This window comes from Chamaea fasciata, unplaced genomic scaffold (genome assembly GCF_029207755.1).
Source record: "Chamaea fasciata isolate MVZ Bird 193981 ecotype frontalis unplaced genomic scaffold, bChaFas1.0.hap1 SCAF_3, whole genome shotgun sequence".
Classification (NCBI taxonomy): domain Eukaryota; kingdom Metazoa; phylum Chordata; class Aves; order Passeriformes; family Sylviidae; genus Chamaea; species Chamaea fasciata.
Window position 1 is genome coordinate 36,206,242 of NW_027094088.1, and position 27,812 is coordinate 36,234,053.

Consider the following 27,812-nt stretch of genomic DNA (forward strand, 5'->3'; position numbering starts at 1 on the left):
TGGTGCTCATTTCTGAGTTGGTTTGTGTGATAACTGAAAGTGCATCTCGGGCACTGTCGGCTGTGGCTATGTAGAGCTATATTTTAAAGACCTAAATATAGAAATATTTTAAATCTGATATCATTTTGCATCCTCAGGTTCTCTGTGAATTGTTCCAGTCCTCTCCTCAGCGTGGGAACCTCCCAACCTCTGGAAATATTTCAGGATTTATTAGGAGGCTTTTTTTGCAGCTGATGCTAGAGGATGAGAAAGTGACTTTGTTTCTTCAGTCACCTTGTCCAGTAAGAGTTTTTGATACCGTATGGTAAACATGGAATAAATTTAGCCTTTAAATCTTAAGTATGTTCAACTTCTAAATGTTACACAGCAGCTTTTTTTCTGCTGTACACATGATGGAAGTTTGGAAAGGAAAGTGCTATTGAATTGTAACTCACCATTACAGAAGAAAATTCAAAGCACTGTGTTATGATAACACAAAATATTTTTTGAAAATACACTGCTTCTGAAGGATCTGACAACTGAAATTTATCTTACAGAAAGCTTTTTAATAGTACCCCTACACACTAGCAATAAATATAGATACAATATCTGTCCAGTAGTCCTTAGCAGTTTCATTAAGGATCAGTCACAGTCAAAATTGGCAGACATCCTTCAGCAGTTAGCCAAAATGCCATGAATAAATTGAGTGATAAATATGTGAATTAATTTATGAAGCAGATGTATACTTTATGTTCCACATGCTTCACTGGAACAGAATTACAATTGATGCCTAAAGTGCTCTCTGTTGAAGGCTGTGACTAAAAAATAGGGTGAAACCACAAGTTTCTTTAAAAGATCTGATACTCCCATCCAGAAGAAAGTATTTGTTGCTTTGGTTTCTGCATCTCAGAAGTAAAGGATTACAGGAGAGATATGAGAGGGAAACTGGATCGGATAGTATAAAATGGAAAAGGAGGCTCAAATACAGTTTTAGCACAAACATTTAAGTGTTTTAACTTGGCTGAGTAATTGTTAACAGGTCCATTGATAATGTGAAGGTAGCATCAATTTTCTGTTAATTGTCTTACATACAACAGATTTTTACAGAAAGCTGTTACTAGATATATAAAAGCAGAAAAAATGTCTTGAAATTGTCGTAATTCAGTTTCTTCTATTAAAAACACTGGGAAATTGTGTTCTTACTGAGGTTATTCCTCCTATAACAAGTAAAGAGAAACCTTAAAAATAATGTGGATGTACAGGATATACTTGTAGAATATCCAACAACATAACCATAAAGATTGGTTCCCCATTTTTATCTTAAAAGTTCTTACCAAAACTTTTTCAGAAGCTCAGTTCTGGTTGTCAGCTAATACAATTTCTTTTTACTGTGCTGCACAACAATAAATTTGTCCTGTAAGTGCATATTAATAAACAGGTCTTCAGGGCTGTTAAAAAGACATAATGGTAAAATATTTGCAATGTTTTAACTAATAGTGACTTAGTTACCTGTCATAATAACAAAAAGTAGACTAGAATAAACTTCCTCCTCAAGTCAGAGCAACACAGAAACATGGTCTTTCTCTACTCAAAGTATATTGTTATTTTTTGATATTTAGTTTGAGAGTTAAGTTTTCATTTCCTAAATAATTGCAAGTCTCACGCATGCAATTTTTCTCTCATATTACAGCTATGTAATATAACTGGGTTTTTTAAAGCAAAGATGATATCATACTGTTTCTGGTCCTAAAAATATTGTAGGCTTTCAAAGCAAATTATTTTGAGTTAAAAAACTAAACATGTCCTAATTTGATGCATTTTCACTGTGTACTTCCACAGTTGAAGGATATGTCAGTTTTCTTTTTTAGCACACCAAGAATTTAGCTTTATCTAGCTGACGTGGCTTTATAACAACATAGTGGTTTAAGTTATTTCTCAGTGTTAAAGTCGTAATTAATGTTCGCTGTTTTTCCCTTTCAGCTGTACAAAGGTAGAATTAATGCTACTAGTCATGTAATTCAACATCCAATGTATGGAGCTGGACACAAATTTCGTACTCTTCACTTGCCTGTCTCAACAACTCTAGCAGAGGTTCTTGATCGTGTGTCAGGCAAGTTTGCAATAGTTCATAGTGTTTATTTGCTTTTCTTTTAAATGCAGTTAAAAAAAAAAATCTTATATTGTGTGTTTGGCCGTACAAATGATACTGCAAGTATCAGTCTTTAAAACACGCTATCTTTCATCCATTCATTAAATTTCCCCAAATTTTGTCAGTTAAATATCTTGGAACTTAGTGATACATCTCAAGGTGGAGATATATGTCCTGTGAAAAGGACCTTGATAAAGCCTCCATCTAATTTCTGTGATTATACATTTGTCTGCTATATAAATATTTGCATTTGCTTACTAAATGGAAAATGAAAAGTATGATTTACTTTTAGATATTAATTTTAGAATTATGCACAGTGAGAGTATAATGTTAAGGCATTGATTTATTTGTTTGTTTTTTAAATTTCAGTACTTTCAGTTGTACTACTTTAATATACACTGAGAGATGAACCTCTCTGTAGGGAGTGCAGTTGATTAGGCTTTCACAGACCATAATATGGATTTTGACACCTAAATGGTAGACATCTTAATCTTAAAATTAATCCCACCTTTAATTTTAGTGTTTATTTAATACTTTAGGAAACAGAACTGTATGTTAAAGATTAGGGCTAATAATTTTTAAAATTTAGTTAAAGAGTAGAATTCATACTGAAGATGTTATGTCGATGCCAGAGCTCTCTAGATAAAACCAGGCAAGATGCAAGTTGATTCTCCTCTTGTAAAAAATAGAGCAAAAATTGTTTGGACGTGTTAAATGAAAAATCAGTTTTATACGTGTCTAGTTAAAAAGAATGAAATAAATCCAGGACTACCTCTTTATTCATAAGATGTAGTACTTAATAATACCAAAGGAAAGTCAAAGATCATTAGAGCAATTTGGTTTTTGCTGTATGGGAGATGTGCACTGAAGGGTGTGCACTTAGTTGCACTTATATTTGACTAAGTATGTATGCTCCTATGTATGTAGGTTTAGTTGAATGTGTACCTTTTTGGACCTCATTGTAGATCAACTTTTAATTTATAAGACAGGTCTTCATGGAGTTAAAACAACTATTGTTTTTTTATATCTGTGGAAAATATTTACATTGAAATTGCTAACGAATTTGTTGGGGCAATAAATGTTACCTAACAAGCTGATAGGAGTACTAAAATTTTATTTGGCAAAATACTAGATAGGACAAGGTGTGTTTCAGGATTTTAATAGAAAAATATCCATTCCTTATTAAATGCTTGTATCCTATTTATCAAGGATTAGTTTACTATTTCTGATAGAATTCTGTATTTATTTACTGTCCAGAGAGTCATGTGTGAAATGTGACTAAGGTTTTTCTGACCACAAACTGCACGAGTATCTCATTACTGTCATGGGTGGGATGGTCACTTTGTGCAAGGTAGGGATCAGTTGTTGGGCAGTGACATAAACTGTACTGAGCAGCTGCCTTAGTGGTGTATTGCTGTCAGCTTGACAGCCAGTGCTAGTAAGGACTGGGGAGGTGAATGTGATACTGTGGTAAATTAATGTCTGTAATTGAAAATGATCAAGTGCTGACCTTGTAGGGCACCGTAACTGTAGGGTTTGCTATAGCATTGTTATGCCTTGGCTTTGTGGTTCTTGTATGGCATTCCATGAAGTCCATGGTTAGGATGGAGTTAAAAAGACTTGAGTGTATGAGGAGCAAGCTGTGTGTTTGGGGTGAGAGAGAGAAGGGGTGGAAAAGAAAGAAAAGGCTCTCACCACTACAGCAGTAGGAAGTAATGAAGATCCTGTGGCAGAATCTGTGCCTTGGGTTAACTTCTTTTTTCTTAACTACTGTTAATGTCTCAGATTAACCGTTTCATACTTCCTGCATAAATAAATCACAAGAACCATATTAATTTCATACATTTTTTCCCAGCTTTAAAAAAAAAAGGAGGGAGAAAGGGGTCCTAAAATGATAGATCTGCTGCTTGCATCCCTTCACCATAGGAAGAAAATACGCAGTACACAGCAGATGGGATTGCCTGGATGAGTACCAGTTGTTTTGTATTTCATGCGCCTTAGTCTTGAGTTACTGCTTGAGTCAGAAAAACAGAACAACAAATCTGGGTATCGCCTGAGTAGTTAAAACACCATTGCTTAACCTTCTTTAATAATTTTATTAATGACCTTTAAACTCCCCTGCAGTAAGTGGACATGGAGTCCATAGGACAAAACTAGAGCAACTCAGAAATTTAATAATAGTAGTAGTAGTAGTAGTAATAGTATTGATGATGAAAAGAATTTTAAAAGCCAAACCAATACACAGTCTTATAGATACATCTGTGTGCTTGTGTGTATATATACATACATATGTGTTTGTATATATGCACACAGGTCTATACACAGAGTGTATGTTTGTGAATGTTGAGTTCTAAGTGGCAGTAGTTACACACTCTGTATCTTTTTTGAGTCTCCACTGCTGTCTAACACAGACATAATTAATGTCTTCAGGCATAAATCATAATATATTTCCAAGCAGCCAAACCACGTTCCTTTCAGCACCTCACCCACTGCTGACACACAGTTAGGGGTAGCTGGATGGTACTTCTAGGTCTTGTGTCTGGTTATACCCTAAAGCTGCTGTGGCTGTGTGGAAGCCAGTTACTACTCAGAAGGAATTAGGGAATTACTTGGCCATTTTGCTGCCAGTGTTGTACCATACAGGGTACAAAATTGTCTACTGTCACCAAGCATCAGTGATTTAATAGATTAGATTTAATAACTTACTGATAGTTGTGATCTACACTAATGGTTGAACCAAAATGGTTGAACTGCAGTAATCTAATGTTCTCTTAAGCAAGCAGCTCAAGATTTGGTTGTGTAATGTACTTTAGGCATCTTCCAATTTCAAAGGAAGAGAATTTACCAGTTCTAAAATTGGATCAGTATGTAATGAGAGATACCCACCCATACCCTAATGCAAGAGCCAAATTAAGTAAGTCTGCAGCTGTCCTTAAAGTTTTGGAATTTCTTTTTTTGTTGGACTTTCTTGCTGTTGTTGTTTTGTCAATATTTTTTGTGGGTTTTTTGGTTCTTTGGGTTTGGATAGGGATTTTTTGCTTAATCTCATTTTTGGTTGATTGCAGTGGTTTAATGTGAAAACACTTGACTCATCAAGTAATTGTTTTGAACTGTTACAGATTTAAATTGTCAGAGGACAGTTTTGGGGGAAGAAGAGCACAGAATTACTATAAAACCTTAATTCATAGGTATTGACAAGACAATTGGTGCCTGTGCTGGAATTCTGAGACACTACAGTAGTTGAGAATAACCTTGTTAACAGCTTAAAAACTAATAAAATCAACTTAGTATCTTGAAATGCTTTTCTTTCCTTTCTTTGTTTGTCCTTGTCCCCTCCATCCCCATATAGATACACCCAGTATTACAGCTAAGCTAATCAATGAACAGAAGGAAGATAAAGAAAAAAAGAACTATGAAGAGAAAGAAAAAGTTAAAGCAGAAAATGGATTTCAGGACAATTACAGTGTTGTTGTTGCTTCTGGTATGTCTTTTTGTTCTAGCTTTTATAAAATAGATCTTTCTGGTGTTAAATGTGTGTGTGGGGAAGAAAATATCTATCAATAATTAATTTTATCATTAGTGATGGTTAGAAAGATTGTAGTACCCAGTACTACAATTGTAATGTAACTGACCATTAGGCAACAAAGATTGATTCCTGGTGAAACAGCTGCCTCTATCAGACTATACTTTGACAGGTGTGTCGAATCTATGTACACCTAAATATATGTGTCAGTAATGTCTTTGTGGATGCTGTTGCTAGGGTATTCTACAGCATTTTTTAGAGACACCCCTGGAGCTTGGAGGGTATTACTGCTTCTACCTTTTTGCAGTAGCTGGTGCAACAGAGTTTAATCGCCTCTCTTCCCAAAATGTGCTTTGGAAATAAGAGGTATCCACATAATTTGCGTAACAACTAATGGTACTCTGCTAAAAACTGTCGGATGGAGATGTCGGCATAAAACCGTGTTGTTCCACTTGGAAACAACTAATACTGGAGTTTCTTTCAAAGCATTCAGTTTATAAAAACTAATGAGTCAAACCTTCAGGAGTCTTTCATGTAAGCCCTTTTCCTGCAGACCTGCTGTTGCAGGATATAGATTGAACACAGTCATTTTGCAGTGGTACACAAACGTTACAGTTCAGATGATGGCTGTAGAAGTCATTAGTCTTTTGGCTTGAAGTTGATTAATGAACTTCAAACTACTCCCTTCCTATCTAGCTTTCTGCCATTATTGAGGTACCTCGAGTTCATTCACACTTCGTGAAGCATAAAGCAGAGATGCTGATTTCCTTTGACTTTTGGCACCAATATTTCTTAAGCTTTTTATTTCAGGTTTTTAGATGTAGATGTAACTCAATTCAAATGTTGAATAGGGCAGCAGTTTCACTGAACTTGGTATTCTTTAAAACAACATAGTTAACTATAATAGTTAACTATGTTAATTACAGCATATTTATCTGATGATATTTACAGTAGGTGCCGCTTAAACAAGTTGAACATGTTTTAGTAGTATCTAAAATATTAATAGATCTGAGCAAAAGGTTAAAACATGAATAAAAAAATCCAGAAAGAAACAAAAATATTATGCCAAGCTTGAAGATGGGGCATAGCATAGTCAGCCGTGTCATTCCAGTTGCATCACTCATCCTACTACCTGATACATCCTATTCTCTATTAAAAAGAAGCAGATTTCAGTTTTTTCTGATGTTGTTTCCAATTTTTTCCAATTGAGTAAGAATTTAAATATAAACTTACTTCATTTGCATTTGTTTTTACTCCCTGTTTGTCAATTATTTTCTTCTTTTGTCATTAATTTTTCACATATTCTGATGGTTTTTTAAGTGTCCTCAGAATCTCAAGAAGTTAGAAGTACTTAACTTTTCACGCATGGGTAAAATTGAGGGAGAAGATGGTATTTGCAGCCTCATCTTCCTGAGGCAAGCTAGTTTAGTGTACTGAGATTATATTGGATAATGTGTTGTGTGTTAGAGCTGCTTCTAATGATCAGCTGAAACCAGAGTGTATTACGGCATTTGAAATGTGGATGGTTTTAGTTTTGTGGCAGCTCTTGGGCAATGATAAGTTAGTATTTGTCTGTCTTTTTACCTTGGTCTGTCACCTGCACAGAAGGGTACATGATTGCAGTATAATTTTGCTGTACCTTAAGTCACATTAAGCCTTCCTAAAATAAGGCAGTCTTGCTGTGTAATAACAGTAAGCTTTTATGTACCTATTCTGCCTCCTGATTTTCATGTAATGCTTGCTTCAAATGTTTTGGGGCCAGGGAACTTGAAAAGCACATATAAAGACACCTTTCATCACATGTGGTACCATCAGTACTGCAGCTGAAGTCACCTTTGTAGGCCAGACAGGTGGTTGTTATCTGTATAATCTGTGCTGAAATGTCTGTCAATATGGAAGATTTTGCCTTTTTTGGTTTCAGGTGAAAAGACAGCCTAAACATGTTCTGCTCTAGGGCCCATTGTGAGATAAGTCTCTTTAACAAGAGCAGAATCAGAATAGCTTTTGGGGTTTCTTATGCATGGTATCATCTAGTTATGGTTTGGTTTATGTTTGGGGCTTAGGAAAGTGCACAGTCTTTTAACTAAAAGTACTGAGATTATATCCAAATATGTTTTATACATAAATGTTATTCTAGTATTTAATCAGCCACTGAGATAAGGTTCTTACATTTTTCTATCATTGAAGGTTTTGAGTATGCTGTATCCTTTGCTAACTGAAAGTATTAAATACTAGAACAACTTGAATTTTTTTTACTTCTATACTAGGTTTGAAATCTCAGTCAAAAAGAGCTGTTTCATCCACTCCTCCACGTCCACCGTCAAGGCGAGGAAGAGTGATGGCAGATAAAGTTGGTAGTTCTTCCTCAGGAGGAGAATCTTCCAGCAAAACCATTAGTGTTCCAGTCTTTCATCTATACCATAAACTACTACCAGGTAACTTTAATACTTTAATAATACATTTTAAACATCAAAATTATGGTCTTTTGAGCGGCTGATACATGATCAGGAAGTTGTTACAATGGCAATGGGCATTAGCATCTTGGAACTATGGAGCCCTGTTGGACTGGTAGACAGCTTTCAACTGGAGAGCGTAATAACATCAGCAACTGCAGCATTGTAGCATCATAGCAGCTCAAAAAAAGAGCAATTCTGTTGATCTCTGTTGAAGTTTAGTACCTTATTCCCAAACAAACTCAAAACACTTCCACTTTTATTCACAAGTGAAGCAGGGTGTCCTTGAAAGATGACTTAGATTTTCTTCCACATGCGATGCAGAACTGAACTGGTATCAGTGCCCTATTATTTCAGGTTCTAAGTGGGCAACCACCTTGCATTGCTCTCTGAGAGGTGGATTTGCCAGTTCAGGAATGTTCTTGAATTCCATAACATTTGTGTTTTAAAGCAACAGCAGTTGGTCATGCTCCCTTGTGTATCAGATATGGTATGGCAAAGTTGCCAAACTGGTGGGAAGATTGGCAGTCTCTCTTGTGTAGAAATTGTAGTAACTTAGATCAGGAATAAAGGACAGAAACATGGGTGAAACACTTCATTTTTATACAAACAGCTTCTTGTCTGGATCCAGCTAATGGAATTAGGTGGTTAACTTCTGATTAAAGACATTTTCACAAAAAAATCTGAATTTGAAACTTACTATCAAATTACCAGCTTTGAGGCTATCCTCTGGCAGTTGTTAGCAGGATCATATTTTAATACTTGGATTAAAATACCTAAAATTGATGAGCGAGACCTGGTGGGATGAGTCCAGTGATTGGTGTGCCATGATGGATGGTGACAGGCCCTTCGGGAGGCTAGGCAGATCAGGCACAGCATTGCCACCAGGCCAGGGAAGGGATTGTCCCACTCTACTCTGCACTGGGGTGGCCTCACCTCCACTGCTGGGGAGTTTTGGGTGACACAATGTAAGAAGGACATAAAGCTATTAAAGATAGTCCAGAAGAGGGCAATGAAGAGAGTGAAAGGTTTTGAGGGGAAGCCATATGAGGGATGGCTGAGGTCTCTTGGTCAGTCTGGAGAAGAGGAGACTGAGGGGAGGGTCAACAACTTCCTTGTGAAGGAAAGAGATTGGGGCAGGCACTGATCTCTCTTCCGATGACCAGTGCCCAGTGACAGGAAAGGAAAAGGCCTGAAGTTGTGTCAGGGGAGGTTTAGGGTGGATATTAGGAAAAGGTTCTTTACCCAGAGGGTGGTTGGGCACTGGATCAGGCTCACCAGGGGAGTGGTCACAGCACCAAGCGTGGCAGTTCGAGAAATGTTTGGAAAACGCTCTCAGGCGCATGGTGTGACTCTTGGGGCTGTCCTGTTTAGGGCCAAAAGTTGGGCTTTGGTCCTTGTGAGTCCCTTCCAACTCAGGATGATCTATGATACTGTTATTTTGGAGATGAGATTAAAACTCAGTGCTTGTGTTCAGTGTAGCTGGTAAAGGTTGACTGTCTTGTGACAGTCGTGTAAACCATTCTGTATTTATGATCTGGTCATGTCGTGCACTGCAAACAGTTGTTCCAAAATAATAAGCCATGTGAAGAAAATCAGTGATGGGGAAAAATGGGTAGAACACTTACTTGCACAATGGGAAGGCGTTTTTAATTTTTGTTTTTCTCAAGACACGGTCTTCAATTGAAGAAACAGGTTGTTACTAAGAAACTCGTAGATATTGTTTTACTTGGTTAAATACAGTCAAGATGAAATGGACATGCTATTATATGAACCAACTCTATGATATCTCATGTGTAAATCTACTTGTTGTCAGGCAAAATTTTTCTGCCTTGAGATTAGCTTGTAATTTCAGGGAAGAACATATTTGCAATCAACAAAGTGGCCAAAATCTGAATTAGAGTAATCACTTTGGTCTGTATTGCATGTGAATTTCAAGTCTACATTGCTGTGGAGAAAAGTAGTCCTGGCAGCGCCCTTTTTTTTTTTTCTGCTGAGTTCTGCTGTCCTGACACAAGAGTAGTGAGCTAGGCATGAGATAGTAGGCCTGAAAAAGAATTGCCAGTTTGTTTTCCACTTTTTTCAATAGCACCCATTTTACCTTCTGGTCGCTAACACCGCTATGCTCTCACAATTCAAGGGTGATGCATAGGTGGTGTTTAATAGATGAGGACGGCCAGTACCCACTTAAAATGCACATCAAATTACAGCCTTACCCATTTGTTAAATGTGCCAAGTGCTTGTGCTCTCAGCACAGAGCTGTCTTAGGGAATGTTAGCATAGATCTTTTCGATGATTGGTTCCAAACTGATGGGGCCTCTTTTCCCAAGAGAACAAATGGTAAAATTAAGGCCTTAGTTTGGAGCCAGATGATATTTAGTCTACTTGGCAACTGTGGTACAAGTAATGAACAGTACCTGGATATGTATGTTAAAATAACCCAATCAGAACTTCCCACTCTGACTTGATGCCATTGTTGTCTAGGTCAACCATTACCAGCTGAAATGACACTTGCCCAGCTTCTGACTCTGCTGTATGACCGCAAACTCCCTCAAGGATACCGATCAATAGATTTGACAGTTAAACTTGGTTCCAAAGTAATCTCAGATCCAAGCTTATCAAAAACAGACTCATTTAAACGTCTTCACACAGAAAAAGGTGAGTGTTCTTACTTTTTTGGTATACTCCTGTTAAAAATGTTTTTATTTTGGACAGAAATTGTTTGGATTTTCTTGATGAAAAACAGCGGGTTTCTGTATTTTCTTGGATGATTTTCCTGAGCTATTCTTTTCTAGACAAGAGCTAAACTTTGTAATAAAGTAGAAATTCATTGCCTGCCTAAATTGTATTTATAAGATACTCCAATATGGCTCTTCTGGTTTCACTTTTCTTTTTTCATTTTGATATTGTACGTGTTACAATTATGATTGTAGAGATAAAGTATATTTTATTTCTTGACATGTGTATCAGTTCTCTCCAGTAAGTGCCAGTAATGAGAGCAGGTTTATTAATACAGGAGCTGTTTGAAACCACGTAAGTTAAAGAAGCCTGTGAATTTTTTTATTGCAGTATCTTAGGTACCAAATGCTGCTTTGAAAATTTGGAATTCACTCAAGCCATCTAAGCAGGTCATACAACTCCAGGTTTTAAAAACATTTAATGTTTTCTAATAAGATCTATTTCTTGGTAATACTTCTGCCAGTTGCTTGCTATCTACTTCCTGAGGAAGGGGAAGGGAGGAGATCTATCTCAGGAATCTGTTCTGAAATATTTTTATATCATTCCTTTAGGCAAGACTTAGAGAAATGGGACTTTGAAATGAAGCTAATTGTGATCTACTGATCATCAGCCTGCTGACGCAGCATGGAATTCCGAAGCTAATCATTCAGTTCTTCTAAGACAGGGGCTTCTTTTTATAACTGTTCACTCAACAGTCAGTTTCTAGAAGTGATAAGAAACAGAAATGTTGAAAAAAATTGTAATTTTCGTGATATCTGGTCTGAAATAAGCATTTCATGACTCTAGGCAGTGTCTGGATATACATATCTCACACTATCGAGAGATGTATCTTTTTCAAATAATACTTTTGTTTAGTTACTCTCTTTATTTAAATTCTAAACATACAGTAAGTATTTTACTATTTGAATAAAACTCAAATCGTTAGAGAAGGTTCAGTTTAGTAGTAGAGTTGTGTGTGAAGACTTAAAGGTCCTCTGAACTTTTATTAAGTTACTGGGCACTTTTCTTTTTTTATTTTTAAACTTGAGACAAATACTTTTGAAAATTTGAGTTTGTCGTTACAAATCCATTGATCTGTGGTGCTATACAGCAAAATATTAGTTTTATTCACAATCACCCCTCAGCAATAATGAAGGCCAGAGCTACTGCTTTTTCATGACTAGTTTGTAATATCTAGAGAAATCACTCTTATGTATCAGTGTTCCTTTACTTACATGGGTTTTTTAATACCATCCATGCTGCGTAGATTTTATAGCTTCACATGGTGTCTCTATTGCTACATTTGCCACTACCTGAGGAAAAGTGTCATTTATTAACTTTTTTTTCTGTGTGCTTCAATGCCTTTTTTGAGATCAGCAGTTTTCCGCAGCTGAAGTGCATGACTTCACTGAAAACTTGGAAAATACTCATGGAGGTGAAATGGTTTAAATTGTATTATAAGAAGATTAACTAAAGCAAGGGCTTGAGAAGCATACTTAAGTGTAACTCCTTGAGTGAATATTGAAGATGATGAGATGTATTTGCACTCACAATGAAAGGATCTGCCTATAGCCTTACTCATGGAGAACTTACTTTTCAAGTGTCTTCTGCAGAGAAACAGCTTTCTGTGCATTATCAGTATCTCTGTATTTCTATTTTCTTCCTTTGGGAAGGCTTACAGCTTTTTACATTGTAAAACAGAGGGGTGAGTTTTTTTGCCAAAATGTTTATTTTAAAAGCATCGTTATGAAGGATATCTAACATTCCTTGGTCCAATCAATTCATTGCAAGCAATTGAATTGCAGGTCATGTTCAGCCTAGTGAAGTGTGATCTGGTAGAAGGCTAGTTTGGGACTCCCTCATCCACTGTCTGTGGGGAAAAGGAGCACTTCCACAGAGGAGATTTCTGCCTATGTCTTTTAGAGCAGTAGATATCAAAACTGTATGTATTGAAAGTGTTGCATAGAAACACTTTGGACATTTTCTTACAACGATTATCCTGCTTTGAAAGTACCTGTGACCTTTTCTTAGTCTGTCTGTGAAAGACTTCTTCAGACAGACAGACAGACTTCTCATAGTCCGTGTGTTTGAAATAGGATGAATTGATGAACATAATCCTACATGTCCCTGATTTAAACTTATTAAATCTTACACTTTGGTCATATTGTTCCAAAGCAGTGTGATCCTCCCACAGCATATCAGTGATGTCTTTGCAACACGGTGCTTCTTTCATGTTTAAAAATTGAGAATTAGGATGGGGAAAGAGCTGCTGTTTCCTATTCCCTTTCAAATTAGAGAAGAAACAGTTTTAAAAGATGAAGTATCTGTTAAAAGATACAGTGTCTGCTGTTTAGAAATTTTTTCATAAGAAATTTGGTTTGGTAGCTGCACAAGTTATTCTTTAATGTGCTTCTGTGTTTTTACAAGTATATAATAAATAATAGCATGTGTAGTATATGTTTGGAGTATAACTGAGGTTTATCGTGAGTGTCAGACTGCTCACAGTGAAGGGATACTAAGACCACTTGATCTCTCCTGCCTTTTGATGTGGCTGTACTGTGAAGACTTGGAGGGTCCCCTGCATTACATTGCTTAAAAATATAATCTGCAAAACAGATTTTTAGGTTAAGTATACGGACTAGTCACTGATGTTTGCCTGTGGCAATTAGCAAAGAGGGTTGATTTTTGGCAATAAGGAATTGTTGTAGGGGTCTGTATATTCTGTATATACTTCTGTGCATAAGTGCATAGAATGTTCGTTTTTTTGTCTGTTGTACAAGATGTTAGGGTGCTTAGTCACAGGATGGAGGAGGATGGAGGCAAGTAGAAAGTTAGAAATCCAGATCATGATCTTTTTCCATGAGGAAGAATAGAATTATATTTCATGGCTTTTGCAGAGGGTCATTTTGGCACCTCACAGAGAGGAGATGTGAGAAGCAAAACTCATTTAAGGCTAAGATTATCTTTCCTTTCTTCAGCTATAAACTCTTCATTGGAGAATAATAAACCTACACTTAACTTCTATATGAAAGAATGTTAAAAAGTGTCATAGCTCCAAAAGTAGCGAAGTCTTGAAGGCATAGATCAAATTCTAATAAAACATAAAATTCTAATAATTAACATGTAGCCCTGTATAAATTATGCCAAGTTTGACATGGATCTGCTGTCATTGGCAGAAGGTACCACTAACACTTATTTTCTTTAGATATTCTTGTATTCATTTTGGGTTCTTGGCTCAGTCTTTGCTTGAGAAGGAACCAATACTTTTGAAATCCACTTTTAAAACGAGGTCAAAGAAATAAACACAGTATTGATATATGTATTAATTTCTTGTACATTTGTGTTTTTGTAGAGCATGCAGATTTACTGGGACCTTGCCCTGAAGATGAAGCCATCAGTCCTGGGGACGAGTGTATGGATGCAGTTCTAGATGAATCACTTCTTGAAACCTGTCCCATTCAGTCTCCACTGCAAGTTTTTGCAGGCATGGGTGGATTGGCTCTTATTGCAGAGAGACTCCCTATGCTTTATCCTGACGTAATTCAACAAGTGAGTGGAAAAAAATAAATGTCAGAAAACATGCTGAGAGTATTTTGTTTGTTCATTTAAGGACAGTATTTTCCTTATATTTCTCTACGGTTCAGTTTAACTTCTCAGTTATGTGGAGAAGTTACTTTAAAATTGGCAAGTGCATAACTCCACAGCCCTGTCCAGCTGCACATATGTTTCCTGTCCATGTCTGACTGCCTGAGTAGCCCTGTCCTTGTGGGACCAAGGCAAGCTGCTTCTCTTAACTTAAAGTATCTTGGAGGGTGCAGCAAAATAAAGTTACTGATGTACTATAAAAGCATACTTGCTTATCACTTAATTGTTCATGCAAATGTATCCTCACAGATATTTTTAAGGTTAAGTGAAATTCAGTTCTCAAAGCAGATGATGTAATTTTATTACATTAAATAACAGTATCATTTTAAATATATTTATATTAAGAAATAATAGATATTATTTGTGTACTTATATATAAAATTCCTCTGGATAAACTGATAGGCATTTCGGAAGTTTCAATAGCAGCATTAGTGTGGAATTGCTCCTTTGGCTGCTGTTCTAAGTACACACTGCTAAAAAGAGAAAAAATAACCTGTGAATTATTCAGATTCTATTTGATATATTTTTGAAGTTTTTGGCTGATACTCCTAACAGGAAAGAATATTTATTCCCATTGAAATTGAATTAATCATTAATTAAAGGTGCTGTTCAGTACCCTGACTGTAAAATTATGACAACCATAGAAACCCTGTAGTGAGACTGGATAATTAGTATGCATCCTTTGTAAATAGTTCTACAAAGGCCATAGAGGTCCAGTACCAATGCAGTTCAAAAATTACAATTTAAGGAAAAGTATTTACATAAACTGTTACTGTATTATGAATTCCAAGAGGGATGTGTACTCTATATTGAAGAAAACTGATATATGGCATTCTGCAAACATGAAAGGTAACTTATGACCATGAGAAATTTCATTCCTTTTTTTCCCCTTGTTTTCCTATACTCCTGAGAACTTACTGTCTTTTCACAATTTCTTAGCTTGAGATATATGTTTAGATTCAAATACTGAATAAGAATTCTGCAAACCATAAGAAAAAAAAATAAGTACAATCATACCAAACAGACTATTCAGAGTCAAGACTGATGATTTCTCCAGACCCTTAATTCTTTAATATTTCTTTTATATTTCTCCAAGTTACTGGTACTTCTGATTCTCCTAATGTGAAGATAATTGAAATAAATGGAGTAAAACATGGCTTTGACTTTAAATTAGGAATTTGGTATTCTGAATAATTTCTGTAAAGGCTTTTCTTATTAATCTTTTCCAGTTTAGATCAGACTGGTGATAAGTACTAAAATTCTAAATATGATCAAATCAGTTTAACTGAATAGCATGAAATCCTGAAACCTCTGTGACATTTAATTATGAAGAAGGACCTCGGTGTCATAATTTCATTTAAATTGTTTGATTGTGTCTTGGGGCACTGTACAGCTACTACCCCCTTAAACTCTTACTCCCATCATAATGCTTGACTGCACAGTCCTCTGGTCATAAAACAGACTGTTCTATTAGAGTATAATAGTAATAAAGCCTGCCAAATCAATCAAAAGCTCCAAAGGATCACAAGTTGCTTCAAAACTGCTAAGATACCTGAAGTTATTCTTTGTTTTTAAAGGTATTATGATTAATTTTTCTTCTTTTTGCAATACATAATTAAAAATTAACTACTTATGTTCAGTGTTTAATGTTAAAAATAAAAGGGCCATTTCTTATTTAACAGTATGGTACATAAATTAATCTTTATATTTACTTCAGAGTAATTTGTGTCTCTTATGCCTTTATATTTAAGCAACACACATTAATGGAGGATTTTGGGTTGGCAAAATATTTTTGCTTGCTTGTGTAGGCACGACTTTCTAGCACTGTATTGCAAATGCAAAAAGTCTGCCCTTTTCAGCCATTTAGCATGGTTCCTGTATCTGCAAATGGCAGAGTATTTCATGTGGCTTCTTTATTGTGTCCTACATTAAGATTGCATGTCTTTTAGATCCTTACTATAATAGAGCTTTTGTTTAAGGTGTTCAACTGAATGACTGCCAAATTTCTTTGTTGTTTCTGTTCGTTAAGGTGAGCACTCCAGTGGTTACGTCAGCCACACAGGAAAAACAGAAGGACAGTGATCAGTTTGAATGGGTTACCATTGAACAATCAGGGGAATTGGTGTATGAAGCACCAGAAACAATTGCAGCAGAACCTCCACCGATCAAGTCAACAGTTCAGACTATGTCTCCCATTCCTGCACATTCTTTGGCTGCCTTTGGTTTATTTCTCCGTCTCCCGGGCTATGCTGAGGTGCTGCTAAAAGAACGGAAACATGCTCAGTGTCTGTTGAGATTGGTGTTGGGAGTTACAGATGATGGTGAAGGAAGTATGTGCTGTAATTATTACCTTTCTTTGTAGACCACAGATAGATCATTTTACTTAAATTTATTTGCACTGTATTGCTTTTATCAGGAAATTAGAATTGGTTTGTGCAGAAGCACATTGAAGGCATCTTTGATAAACTGTTGTCTCTTAAATTCTGTCTGGCAAAATTTTATCATAATCGTCAGTATTCAAGGGTTCTCATCTCATGTCAGAGTAATTGTGAAATAAGCACTGATAAAACCTACAATGACACTGTAAAGATGATTGCATTCAGACAGAATGATCTGAGTAGCTGGAAATGCTCAACTAATTGAGCAAACGTCCTATAATTCTGCAACCAAATGCAGAATAATATGGTTAAGAGCAAAGCTACAACAGATGTAAAGTAAACCATTGAATAATACTGTTCTAGAAAAGGATAGTAAGATGTAAATATTACGGTGTTTAAATTTCCTAAACAGAAGCTCTACCTTGATGGTGTGAGTTCAGAGGGAGAAATGGGATATTCTTCAAAGAATTAACAGACAACTCAGGAAAAGATTTGTTCTCAATGTCTTTGCAAATTAACCTGGCATTCTGCATATAGTTACAATATTTGCGTTCCTTACTGTTTTGAAAAATTGGACCAGTGTGCATGAAATATGTTTTCATACATATAAGGCATTTCTTTCACTGGGTATTGTGTAGTGGTGCACTTGAGCAGTGTCAGGTTTACAGTTGAACTTGATGGTGTCAAGGGTCTTTTCCAGCCTACATGGCTCTGCGATTATGACTTTGAAAAGAATGCTGGTTTTTCTGCAATCATCAGAAGTTAGTCTCTATTTAGCACTCTATAGAGTGATGTGCAACATGGACCTCATAAGACCAGCTGAAAAACCAAGACTCTTGTTTGCCCTCTCTTCTGCTTATCTTTTTATTTCTCTGGTATTTTGGTGCAGGACAGTAGACAAGAATAAACGGAGCAATAAAAATTCAATCTAGCTGCTTACACCCACCTAATTTGAGTGGTAAATAACTGAAGAACTATATGCAGATTCTAGAGTAGTCCCAATCCCTTACTACTGCAGCATTTCTTAGATCCTTTTTTTAAATATAGAGACCTTCAGAATTTGGGTTGCTTTCTTTTTTGTGTATGTGTGCTGCCACTGCTGCTATTGGAATACCGTTCCAGAGCATAATTTTCTTTATGGGTAGGGGCTGCTTTAATTTCCCGCCTATATTTATTCGTATGCAGATGGTGGCCAATAGCTCTTCTTTCTCCAATGCATTTGTTGACATGAATTACATTCCCTCGTAGTCTTTGTTTTAGCTTGACTAAACAACCAGTTTCTCTTTTCCCTAAGCCAAACATCTGAATTCAACTCTACAAAATGTGGCTTCAGTTGTACGCAGTAATCCACGCTGGTTTTCTATATAAACTGTTAATATCTTCCTTTTTTGTTCAAAATGTTTCACGCATGTAGAATCTCATTACTTTGTTGCATAATATGAAGAGCTGCAATTATAAATCTGTGGCTTATAGATTAAAACATGGATTCAGTTGTCTGCAAAGATTAACAACGTGCAAATGTTTGGATTTTCTCTTTGATTTGGCTATGCTTGCAGTTAGGGAATTCTATCAGATGGGCTTATTTTCCAGAAGTTTTTGATTTTATTTATGAAGATCCCAGTCAGAGGACTTTTGATTCCTTCTTATTACTGTCTTTGCAAAGAGTATCAGATAGATATGAATTAACACATGTGTGTGTATGTATGTATGTATGTATGTGTGTAGATACATATACACATAGGTATAGACATACTTGTTTAAAAATCTGGATCATGAAATAGCTGATAAACTCTTAAGAGTGAGGGAGAAAATATTTAAAATAGGAAGCAAACTTGTTGACAGATCTGGCTATTTTAAAGTATTTTCACTGTTAGAAGCATCTCCAGTTGTCAGTTGTCTCTATGTATGCACTGGGGAAGGAATGTGAAATGTATTGTTAAATAGAGGAAAAAAATTGAGACCATTTCCAATATCTGAGTGTGTTGCATTAATAAGTCACTCCAGTAATTGAAATGTGGCTTTTACAAGAAATTTTTTGCTCATAATGTGAAGGGGTTAAAAATTGTAAGTAATTGTAGCACAAAATTCATACATGCAACTTATCTAATTAAAGTTATGTTAGCATTTCACCATGTGTTCGACCTCAGTAGAAACTTGGTTTGTGTCAATGCATTAATTCACACACTGGGCATATGAATACTAAAACGAATCCTACATATGATAAACTACTGCTGCTTGTCAGCTGCTACTAGCTGATCACGTGCATTCTTTACCTTGCTGTATTTGGAATTATTAAAAATATGTGTACTAAAAACAAATTAGTCCAAACCAGTTTTCTCCCTGGAAATGGCAAATCAGATTTTTAAAATTTGGTTCTTTACCAAATCTGTGAATAAAATAAAGAAACATTCTTTCTTCTATACTCTCCTCATACTGATTTTTTTCTTTGAGGAGAGACATAGTATTAGATAACTTTACTGGATGTGAATGCTTGAGTCTTTAGTAGGTTGCTGTATGTTCATAAACTCTTGCAGAGATTAACAGGCTGTATTGAACTATTGAAAGACAATGTGGGTTTGATGTGTTTCTGCTCTGACCTAGGTCACATCCTGCAGTCTCCTTCAGCAAACGTGCTCCCGACTCTGCCCTTCCACGTGTTGCGCAGTTTGTTCAGCACGACGCCGCTGACCACTGACGACGGTGTGCTGCTGCGGCGCATGGCGCTGGAGATCGGGGCCATCCACCTCATCCTGGCTTGTCTCTCTGCCCTCAGCCACCACGCGCCAAGGGTGCCCAACTCAAGCCCCAACCAGGCAGAGGTGAGCTTACCAGCACACCCAGAAGTACTAAGAGTTTTAATTTTAAAAAAAGAAAATAATCTCATTGCTTTCATTGTAGCCTAATTTTTGCAGACTTCAAAAATACTTGTGAAGTGCTTGATTAGGTAGTTGTCCCTGTGTGTTGCAAATGAACGTAGTAATCATGAAAGTAGGCTTTTCATGAAAGTACAGAAAGAACGGTTGTCTTGAGGGATTAAGGTATAATCAGTTTTTTACGGGACCTTCTTTTTCAGGGTGGGAGAGGCATAATGCTCAATGAATGGGTTCTTTAATACCCATTAGATAGTATGACTTCATTACCCTATTTACCATTCATCATCTAAACTGGTTACAAACTTTCAAATGCTTCATAAATATAAATGAGTTGTGAAAATTAATTAATTAATGCCGTGATTTTTGTTACAATCTTTGTACTGATATTTAAATGAGATCTAAAGGCAAAAATTTTCCATAGTATGCAAGATCCCAAATTAATCTCCAAAATTCAATTTTTTTAAGGTATTTCCTGTGTTATACCACTCTATTCAGAATATGTATATTCTGATTTTGTTACCATTTCTGCATAACATAGCAATTGTCTGTATAAGTGTTTGAAAAAAAACATTAATGACTTGACCTCTTTAGCATTGTTTTGGTAGAGGCTTACATGAAACAGTTCCTGGTGGCTGAATATGGACTAGTACCTGCAAAATATAGGGCTGTCCATATTTTAGCAGCTCTGAGACTGATGAAGGGTTGAGCAAGCAAGACATGAAGCAGTGCCTGAGAATAATTCACCTTAATGGCTAATCAAATTCAAGGGGAAGCTGAGAGATTCTACTTCTGTTGGGGCATCAGGCTGCTACCACATTAATACCTTAGCATTTTTGCATGTTCGGAGGGAAAGGGCAACCATTAATTCTTATTTCTGCTTTCAGTGCTACCATGGCCCCTTAAATAGCTTGCTTTCTCATAATTCATATCTCTCAAGTGGTAGATGGTAACTTGAAACTAGAGATGCATCAGGCCTGCACTGAGGCTTGAATTTCTGAGGCCAGGCTCTCCCTTAAGTGCTTTAATTCGGTGCTCATGACAGTCCTCTCGAGTGTTAAAGGCACAACATGTTCATGAGTGATGTATGAGTTATGTCTACATGTAAATAACCACACAGCTGTTTCATCACCAAGGCACATTGCATTCCCAGTGCAAAAGTTAAAAGATGATTCCAGACTACTGTCAGTGTGATACTTCACAGGTGATAATTTCTTTTATCATTGCAGTCTGTTCACACATCATTTCTTTTCTTTGATATACAATCTTTAACAAGGTCACTGAAGATGTGAACAGAGCATGAAACTTTTTGGAGCCATAAAACAAATATTGCATGGTATCGTTTCCAGCTAATTGTCACCAAGTAATGAAAGTAGCAAATCACTTGATTAGGGTGCTAAATAAGTAAATAGGAAAACATCAGTTAAAAATGCTTATCAGAGTTTTTTATGCATCCTTTTCACCAATGACTTGCTTAAATTCAAAAATTAGTGTCAATATTTCCACAGTTCTTCATGAGAACTAAGCAGTGTAATACTGGAGTTACATTACTAAAATCACTGAGGCAGACCATTGGTAAAAGCTGTACAAGCACTGTTGGAAAAATATGCTCTCAGAAAATTTTAAGGAAGAGTAACTTCCTTGCTCTTACCTAGAGAGGAGGTAGTGTGTGTTTTAGTGACTCAGATCATGTTTCAGAGCTATATGTGCAGCTTACTCCTCTTGCTATTTTGGAGCATTTATTCAAAATCAGCAAATACTTGAGCATCTTAACATTTCAGTTCTCTTCTCTTGATAACATTTCCACTCCCATCCCCTTCATCTCATTACATTAGACTTGACTAGGTTCTAAGTAGCAATAATTACGGAGCTGTGATGTTTAGAATGATATTGATTAAGTAGCATTTTAATATCTCTCATCAATTAAGCAGTGATAGTATCTTAAAAGAGAATAATAAAGGGCTTACAGTACTGGTCAAATTGAAGAACTACTTTCAACAGTTTACTGCTGACCTCTATTAGAACTCCATTTACGTGGCAGTCTTTCCTATGGAAAGCTTTGAATTTCACTGGATCCTGATAAAATCTTCGTTAAGTTGATAAACTGAGATTGCATTCTTTTGCATAACAAAGGCTGTTTAAAGATAGTGCTACTAAGATGAAATCATGAAATAATTGTGAATTTCTTTTTTTTTTTTCTTCCCTTAGCCACAGGTGTCAAGTACACACAATACTGCATCTACAGAAGAGCAGCAGTTGTACTGGGCTAAGGGTACAGGCTTTGGAACAGGCTCAACAGCTTCAGGATGGGATGTTGAACAAGCCTTGACTAAGCAAAGACTAGAAGAAGAGCATGTGACCTGCCTTCTACAGGTGTGTAATTATGAAATTTTGATAATTAAGAGGCACTTAAAGCATGAATAGTAAAACTGGAGTTTAGTCGGTCATGCAGCAGAGTAACTGTAATGTCTGGGCAAAAACTATTTGCAAACACTTGTCTTAATGGAAAATTATGTAGATCATATTTTGGGCAAGGCTGTTTTCAGATGTCACTAGGTTGCTGCATAGAAGGCCTGGGTTTGGGTTCTGAAGAGAAAGTGAGCAAGGAGGTGTTCCAGTGCATTTCCCTGGAGCCGTCGCTCACCTCTGTCAAAAGCACTGGACTCAGCCAAAAGTAAAGACTGTCCATTGAAGGAGATGGATGTGGGGAGCAGGCGTTTTGTTTTGTGTGCCAAGCAGTGTTACCTATTCATTTCCTGTGTATTTTCACTCCACTTCAAGGAAACGCCCATAGCTGGTACTGGTATCTGTATTACACCAATATAAGAAAATCTCACTCACACATACTAGAAAACCTTGTATATGTCAATTACATATAGTAGTAGGAGTTCTCCAATAAACAGCCAGCTCTTAGTAAAATTCTAATGTCTTCTAAATACCTAAAGAGAACAAGATGAAAAGCATTTTCAGGCTTTTCAGTCCGTTATGAAATCCAACCAATCCCTGTTATCTTGGATCAATGTTGGGAATATGAGATTGTATCTAGTCATCAAAAATTGAATTCACAGGACCCTCAGTTCAAAAGCATTAGTTAACCTGCTAGGGTTAAAACACAAAGGAGATGAAATTTTGAAAATCCCCAGGCCTTGATGAAGATACCATTTTGTTGCTCAGTTATTTTAGTGACTATAGATTATATGGCACAATCATCATATATCCCTTGCAAAAGTACCATAAATAAAATCTGAAAACATTTTCTCTATGTGAGAGAGAGGAAAGTCGCGTAAATTGCTCTCAGCAAAGCTTCCAGGCAGTATTCTGTATTCTGCCAGGGAGAGGTCTAGCTACGGATGTGGTAAGTCATGAAGTAAGGAGGCATTTGCTTAGGGCACTCAGCAGTTGAAGTAAGTAGCATTTTACTGAACGTGTCAGTCAGTTGTACTTGAGACTTTTCCTTAGTTCCTGCTCTAGAAAAGTTCAGAGAAATTCTGTTGTACAGGGTGCTAATAAGATGCTGCAGCAAAATACCATAGGTAAGGGGGTTAGCACAAAGAGGGAGAATGAAAGAAAAGAGTAGAGGCTGAAAAGGTGAATAGTCTCTGGGACTTCAAGCAATATAGCCTGTCAAACCTCAAAGTTACTTAGTTTGAGGGTATAGCTGCACAGATCAGACCGTTGGAAACACTTCATCTACAGCACCCAGTAAGGGCCTGCGAACTCAGCCACAGCTACCCTTGGGGCAGGCAGGTGTGCAGTGAGGAGGTGCCTTCCCACCACTGCCAAGGGGAAGGGTGCTCTTTGTTCACTCAGATAGGAGCCATGCTCAAGAGTAGTTGTTCCTCCAGGTAACTGTTGTGCTCACCATAGCTTACTGTTTCACCTGTAAACCCTGAAGCCACATCGCAAAGGAAGTCACAAAAATATTTGAAGCATTTGCAGTTGAGAAGAAGAAAAGTCCTACAGCTAGTTGGTGTACTTGGTGTTCTAAAGTGAAAGGGGCTGGGCAGTTGCAGGTCTCAGTGGTCTGAGCTGGCAAACTCTTGCTTTGAGTAACTCCAGCAATTTTGTCAAAATCCATATTAATTGGTCTCCTAAAATAATTCAGAATTATAATAGTTATTTAATTTTATCAGCCAAAGTTTGAATAATCTAATAACTGCACAGATATTCTTCTGAAACATCTTTAGGCCTGCTGAAATAAATACCAGAGCTGAATTTAAGGAAGGTCAAAGTTGTTTTGAGTGAAATAAATCAGTTTTGATTAAATATTTTGGTGTATTTCAGGTTCTTGCCAGTTACATAAATCCTGCAGGGAGCACATCAAATGAAGAGACTCAAACAAGCCATGAGGGGAGAGGCCAAAACAGCAGTGCACTTCCATCAGTTCTCCTAGAGCTACTCAGTCAGTCTTGTCTCATCCCAGCAATGTCATCGTACCTCCGCAACGACTCAGGTAACCTGTCCTTGCCTCCTTCAAAATCAAAGCTGCCTCACTTCTGTCAAGTCAGTTTTTGTAGAAACAAAGGTGGTTCTTGCTAGTTTCAGTACATTTGGTTTAGAATTTTACTAATGGAACATTCACTTGAGCCTTGGAAAACAAAATCAAATAGAACCATAAGACATAATCTTGAAATGCTCACATTTGTTGTAGTATCTCTTTAAGTTTGAAGTTCAGTTCTTCAGTTGTTGAAACTAACAGGAAAATGGTGGTTTTTATTCTGAAAAGTTTACATGTTAGTTCTTCTGTAGAAGATACACAGAGAGGGAGTACTTTATACATGACCATGAAACTTAATTGTGAAGAAAAATGTTAAGTTTAAAGAAAATTGAGGAAATCTATGCCTGAGTTGGGTAAATGTTGCACATAGTAGGGCAATTCTTCAATCAAAGCTTTTTTTTTATTTAGGAAATACAAAAATAAGCTTCTTACCAGAACTGCAAAATATTTTGAATATATGGGAACAATTAAATTGTTGGGTTTTGTTAAGCAAAAACAAATGATTTCTATGATTTCTTCAAATTTCTGCTCATAATTTTAAAACTAATATGCTTTGATAGTTTTCATCTGGTATGTTGTATCTTGCTGGGGAAACCATTTCAGTTTTACAAGGTGGTGTGAAGCAGGATGAATTAAGCAAATGCCTGTGCAGAACTAATGACAGAATCAGCAGACTGGATTTGTGATTTATGTTCAGTCTCAATAGATAACAGGTTTTAGTATGGAGATGAGCCTTAGGTTGGATTTTTATTAAGTTGCTTTGTTTATAAAGATGGATTTATTCCTTAAGCATGTGGAGGAGTTGTTCCAAATTTGAGTAGTTTGGTTTTGGAGCTTATTTTGCCTGCCCTATTTTTGGAGCAACTGATAAATGTCTTCGTCACATTACTGCAGTTCTTTGGGATGCCGGTTGGAGGGTGTGGTGTTGTGAATTCTTGAAACAATGTTATAGCTTCGTGAATTACAGCATATATTTTATGTTAGAGGTTAAAGAGAAATCATCCCTGTCGTAAGTATTTGCAAAGCTATTTAGGACTAAAACGGGAATGTGGCTCTTTTAATTTGTACTAACCAGGGCATTACATAATCTCATGTGATGGAATGGAACTAGTTCAAAAAGTCTGCTGGGGTCTTATAGTTAGAATTAAAGATATTAAGATTTTTCGCTTGCTAGTCTGCAGTTTGACACCTCACCCTAACTTTGCAATGAATTTCTTGGTTCTGTTTTGCACATATTGCAGTGAGAAAAATGAACTAATGATAGACTAAGCTCATTATTGCATTTGAAAATACAATGTTAAACAATCAAGGAAATGATAAATTAAAAGATTACGTAATCTTTCTAACAGATACTCATAAATTCTTCGTTGTTGAGGAAAAGGAAGAGTCATTGAAAGGTCTGGCCAAAATGCCATGTTTTCTAAAGGATGAAGCAGTTGGTCCTGAGTTACAGATGAATCACAGCTGCTGAAATTGCTTTTTGCTGTTTTCCATGGAAGAATGTATCTGGCTGTGTAAGTCACCTTTAACTGGGAGAGAACAGTCAGATACTGATAGAAGAGATGAGATATGTGGCTGGTGGCAAGAAGTTCGGACTAGTTTGGCTTTCAGGGGCCATTTGTTTTCCCAAAGTTCAAAGAAAAGGCAAAGTTTCGGTGAGACATGTTCATTTTAGGTTATGTTTTCCACTGCAGAGCTCCTGTTGTTTGTGGTTGGCAGGAGGTGTGTCTGTGCATTAACAATTAGGAAAGAGCAAGCAGTGTAGCAGTTGAACTGTATAAAAGCAAAGCAAAACCTTGCTTTTCAGATTAAAAAATGAAAGCTACTCTTCGGATTACAAGTTCACAAAGAATGAGGTTGTTTCTTTTGAAATTTAGAACTGTAAAATCTGAGGGTTGTTATCCTTTGATTGATCCAAGCAATATGAATGCATCCTGCTGTACTTGTTCAAAAGTCTGCATAACACTATAATTAACAGTGTTCTCCCAAATTTAAAAACTAATAACTTTGCAGTCTTGCATCAGTCAAGATCGTCTTTGGAAGCACAATAGGGTAGCGGTATGAAAGGGAAATGTGCAAAATGGATGACTTCTGGAAAGAATATCTTCTCTTTGTTAGTATTTGAGCCAGATGCATTTAGTAGGGAAGGAATCCCTGAAAACAGTTTGTCTTAGTGATAACAAGGCATAATTCCAGTGCAGTAATTACTGTTGAGTTGAAAGGCAGACAGATAATTTTCACATTAATGAGTGCAAGTTGCATTTGATGCTGGGGCTCTCAGTGTCACTGACACTGAGTGTTAGGAGACAGAGCTAACATAGGAGAGGCAGGTTGAGAAGCTCTGAAGCTGTGTTTGGCTGTGGTACAGTGCTTGTAGGACTGAAAATTTCACTTAATGTGTTTGTAGTTCAAACATTTCGAATACAGAGATTACTTCTTTATTATTACTACTATTTTTATTTTATTTTTTAAAATCTTGAAGACCAGTGCGATGTAGTAGAAGAGATTTGAGTATTTCCTGATAGAACTTTATCTAATTTCAAATTTACCTATCTTGAATACCTGTCTCTTGTCTAGTAAGGCTGAACAGGAGCCTAGGGGAGAGTAGGAAAGGGAACAGCATAAGTAGTAATGCACATGTATACGGTACTTTAATTTTCAGGCTGGTGCACCTTCTGCTGTCAAAATGTACTTTTATGTGGAAGAAGCAAATAACTATATTATTCCTGTAACATGCTGGACTGAGAAATGAGGATACTGCATATAGAATGCTAACAGAGTGTTCCTGGGTTCTGGCACCCAAGCAGGAACAAGCTGTGCCCAGCACAGTGGTGACAGAAATTAGCGATTTTCAGCAGCTCTATAACTTTCTCAGATTTAAAAGGGTACTAGTGGGACCAGCTGAAGGTTACTCTTATGCTGAAGGTATTCTGTGAGATTTTAGGTTCTGTTGTAATTGTTGAAATAACAATGGTCTTCACATATCCATGTGTATCCACCATACACATCAAATTATTGGGGGAAAAAAGATTTGATAAAGAAGTATGTGCAATGAAGATGCCGGCATGCTCTTTCCTTTCATTGCACAATAGGCTGGTAACTCCATGGTAATATAGGACAATAAGTAGTCTGGTAGTGCTCTGAATTTCTGTATTACATGTTCATTTAGCTACTGGTCTGGCACATCCAGCTTGCAAAGCTCTTTTGGCAGATTGGCCTGTGTCACAGTTGTAAATCTATCTAGGTTTTTTGTTGCTTAAGTTTATTTTGGCATTCTGCTTAATTTGCCCAAAACATGCATGGACTAGATTGTTATCTATATAGTTCTAGATAAAAGGAATATTGATCAGACATGCAGTGCTCACATAACATTTAATCTTTTAGAAACCTCACCTTGAACCAAATGAGTACAAACCAGATTGCTCTGATATGTTCTGCGGCTTCATCTGCATCAAAGTGAGGTGATTGTGAAGTCCTTGAAAATTGTGAACTGACCACTTCAATTAATTTCTATAACCACTTTTCTTGTAGAGAAGGAAGGTTTATTTGTCTTTGAAGAATTTTCCTTAGTATGCAAGATAGCTCTCCTCACAAAGGGC

General features: G+C 36.6%; 1 protein-coding gene across 2 annotated transcripts in view; it reads left to right on the plus strand.

The window, feature by feature from the left end:
• BIRC6 (baculoviral IAP repeat containing 6) overlaps positions 1-27,812 on the plus strand; it is a 175,602-nt gene that overhangs the window by 100,527 nt on the left and 47,263 nt on the right. For both annotated transcript variants that reach the window (XM_066178597.1, XM_066178596.1), the window contains exons 56-65: positions 138-281; positions 1,960-2,089; positions 5,478-5,609; positions 7,919-8,086; positions 10,589-10,762; positions 14,175-14,371; positions 16,497-16,797; positions 19,447-19,664; positions 21,924-22,088; positions 24,000-24,168. In XM_066178597.1, the coding sequence (XP_066034694.1) occupies positions 138-281; positions 1,960-2,089; positions 5,478-5,609; positions 7,919-8,086; positions 10,589-10,762; positions 14,175-14,371; positions 16,497-16,797; positions 19,447-19,664; positions 21,924-22,088; positions 24,000-24,168 (1,798 nt within the window). The remainder of the gene's footprint in view (positions 1-137; positions 282-1,959; positions 2,090-5,477; positions 5,610-7,918; positions 8,087-10,588; positions 10,763-14,174; positions 14,372-16,496; positions 16,798-19,446; positions 19,665-21,923; positions 22,089-23,999; positions 24,169-27,812) is intronic.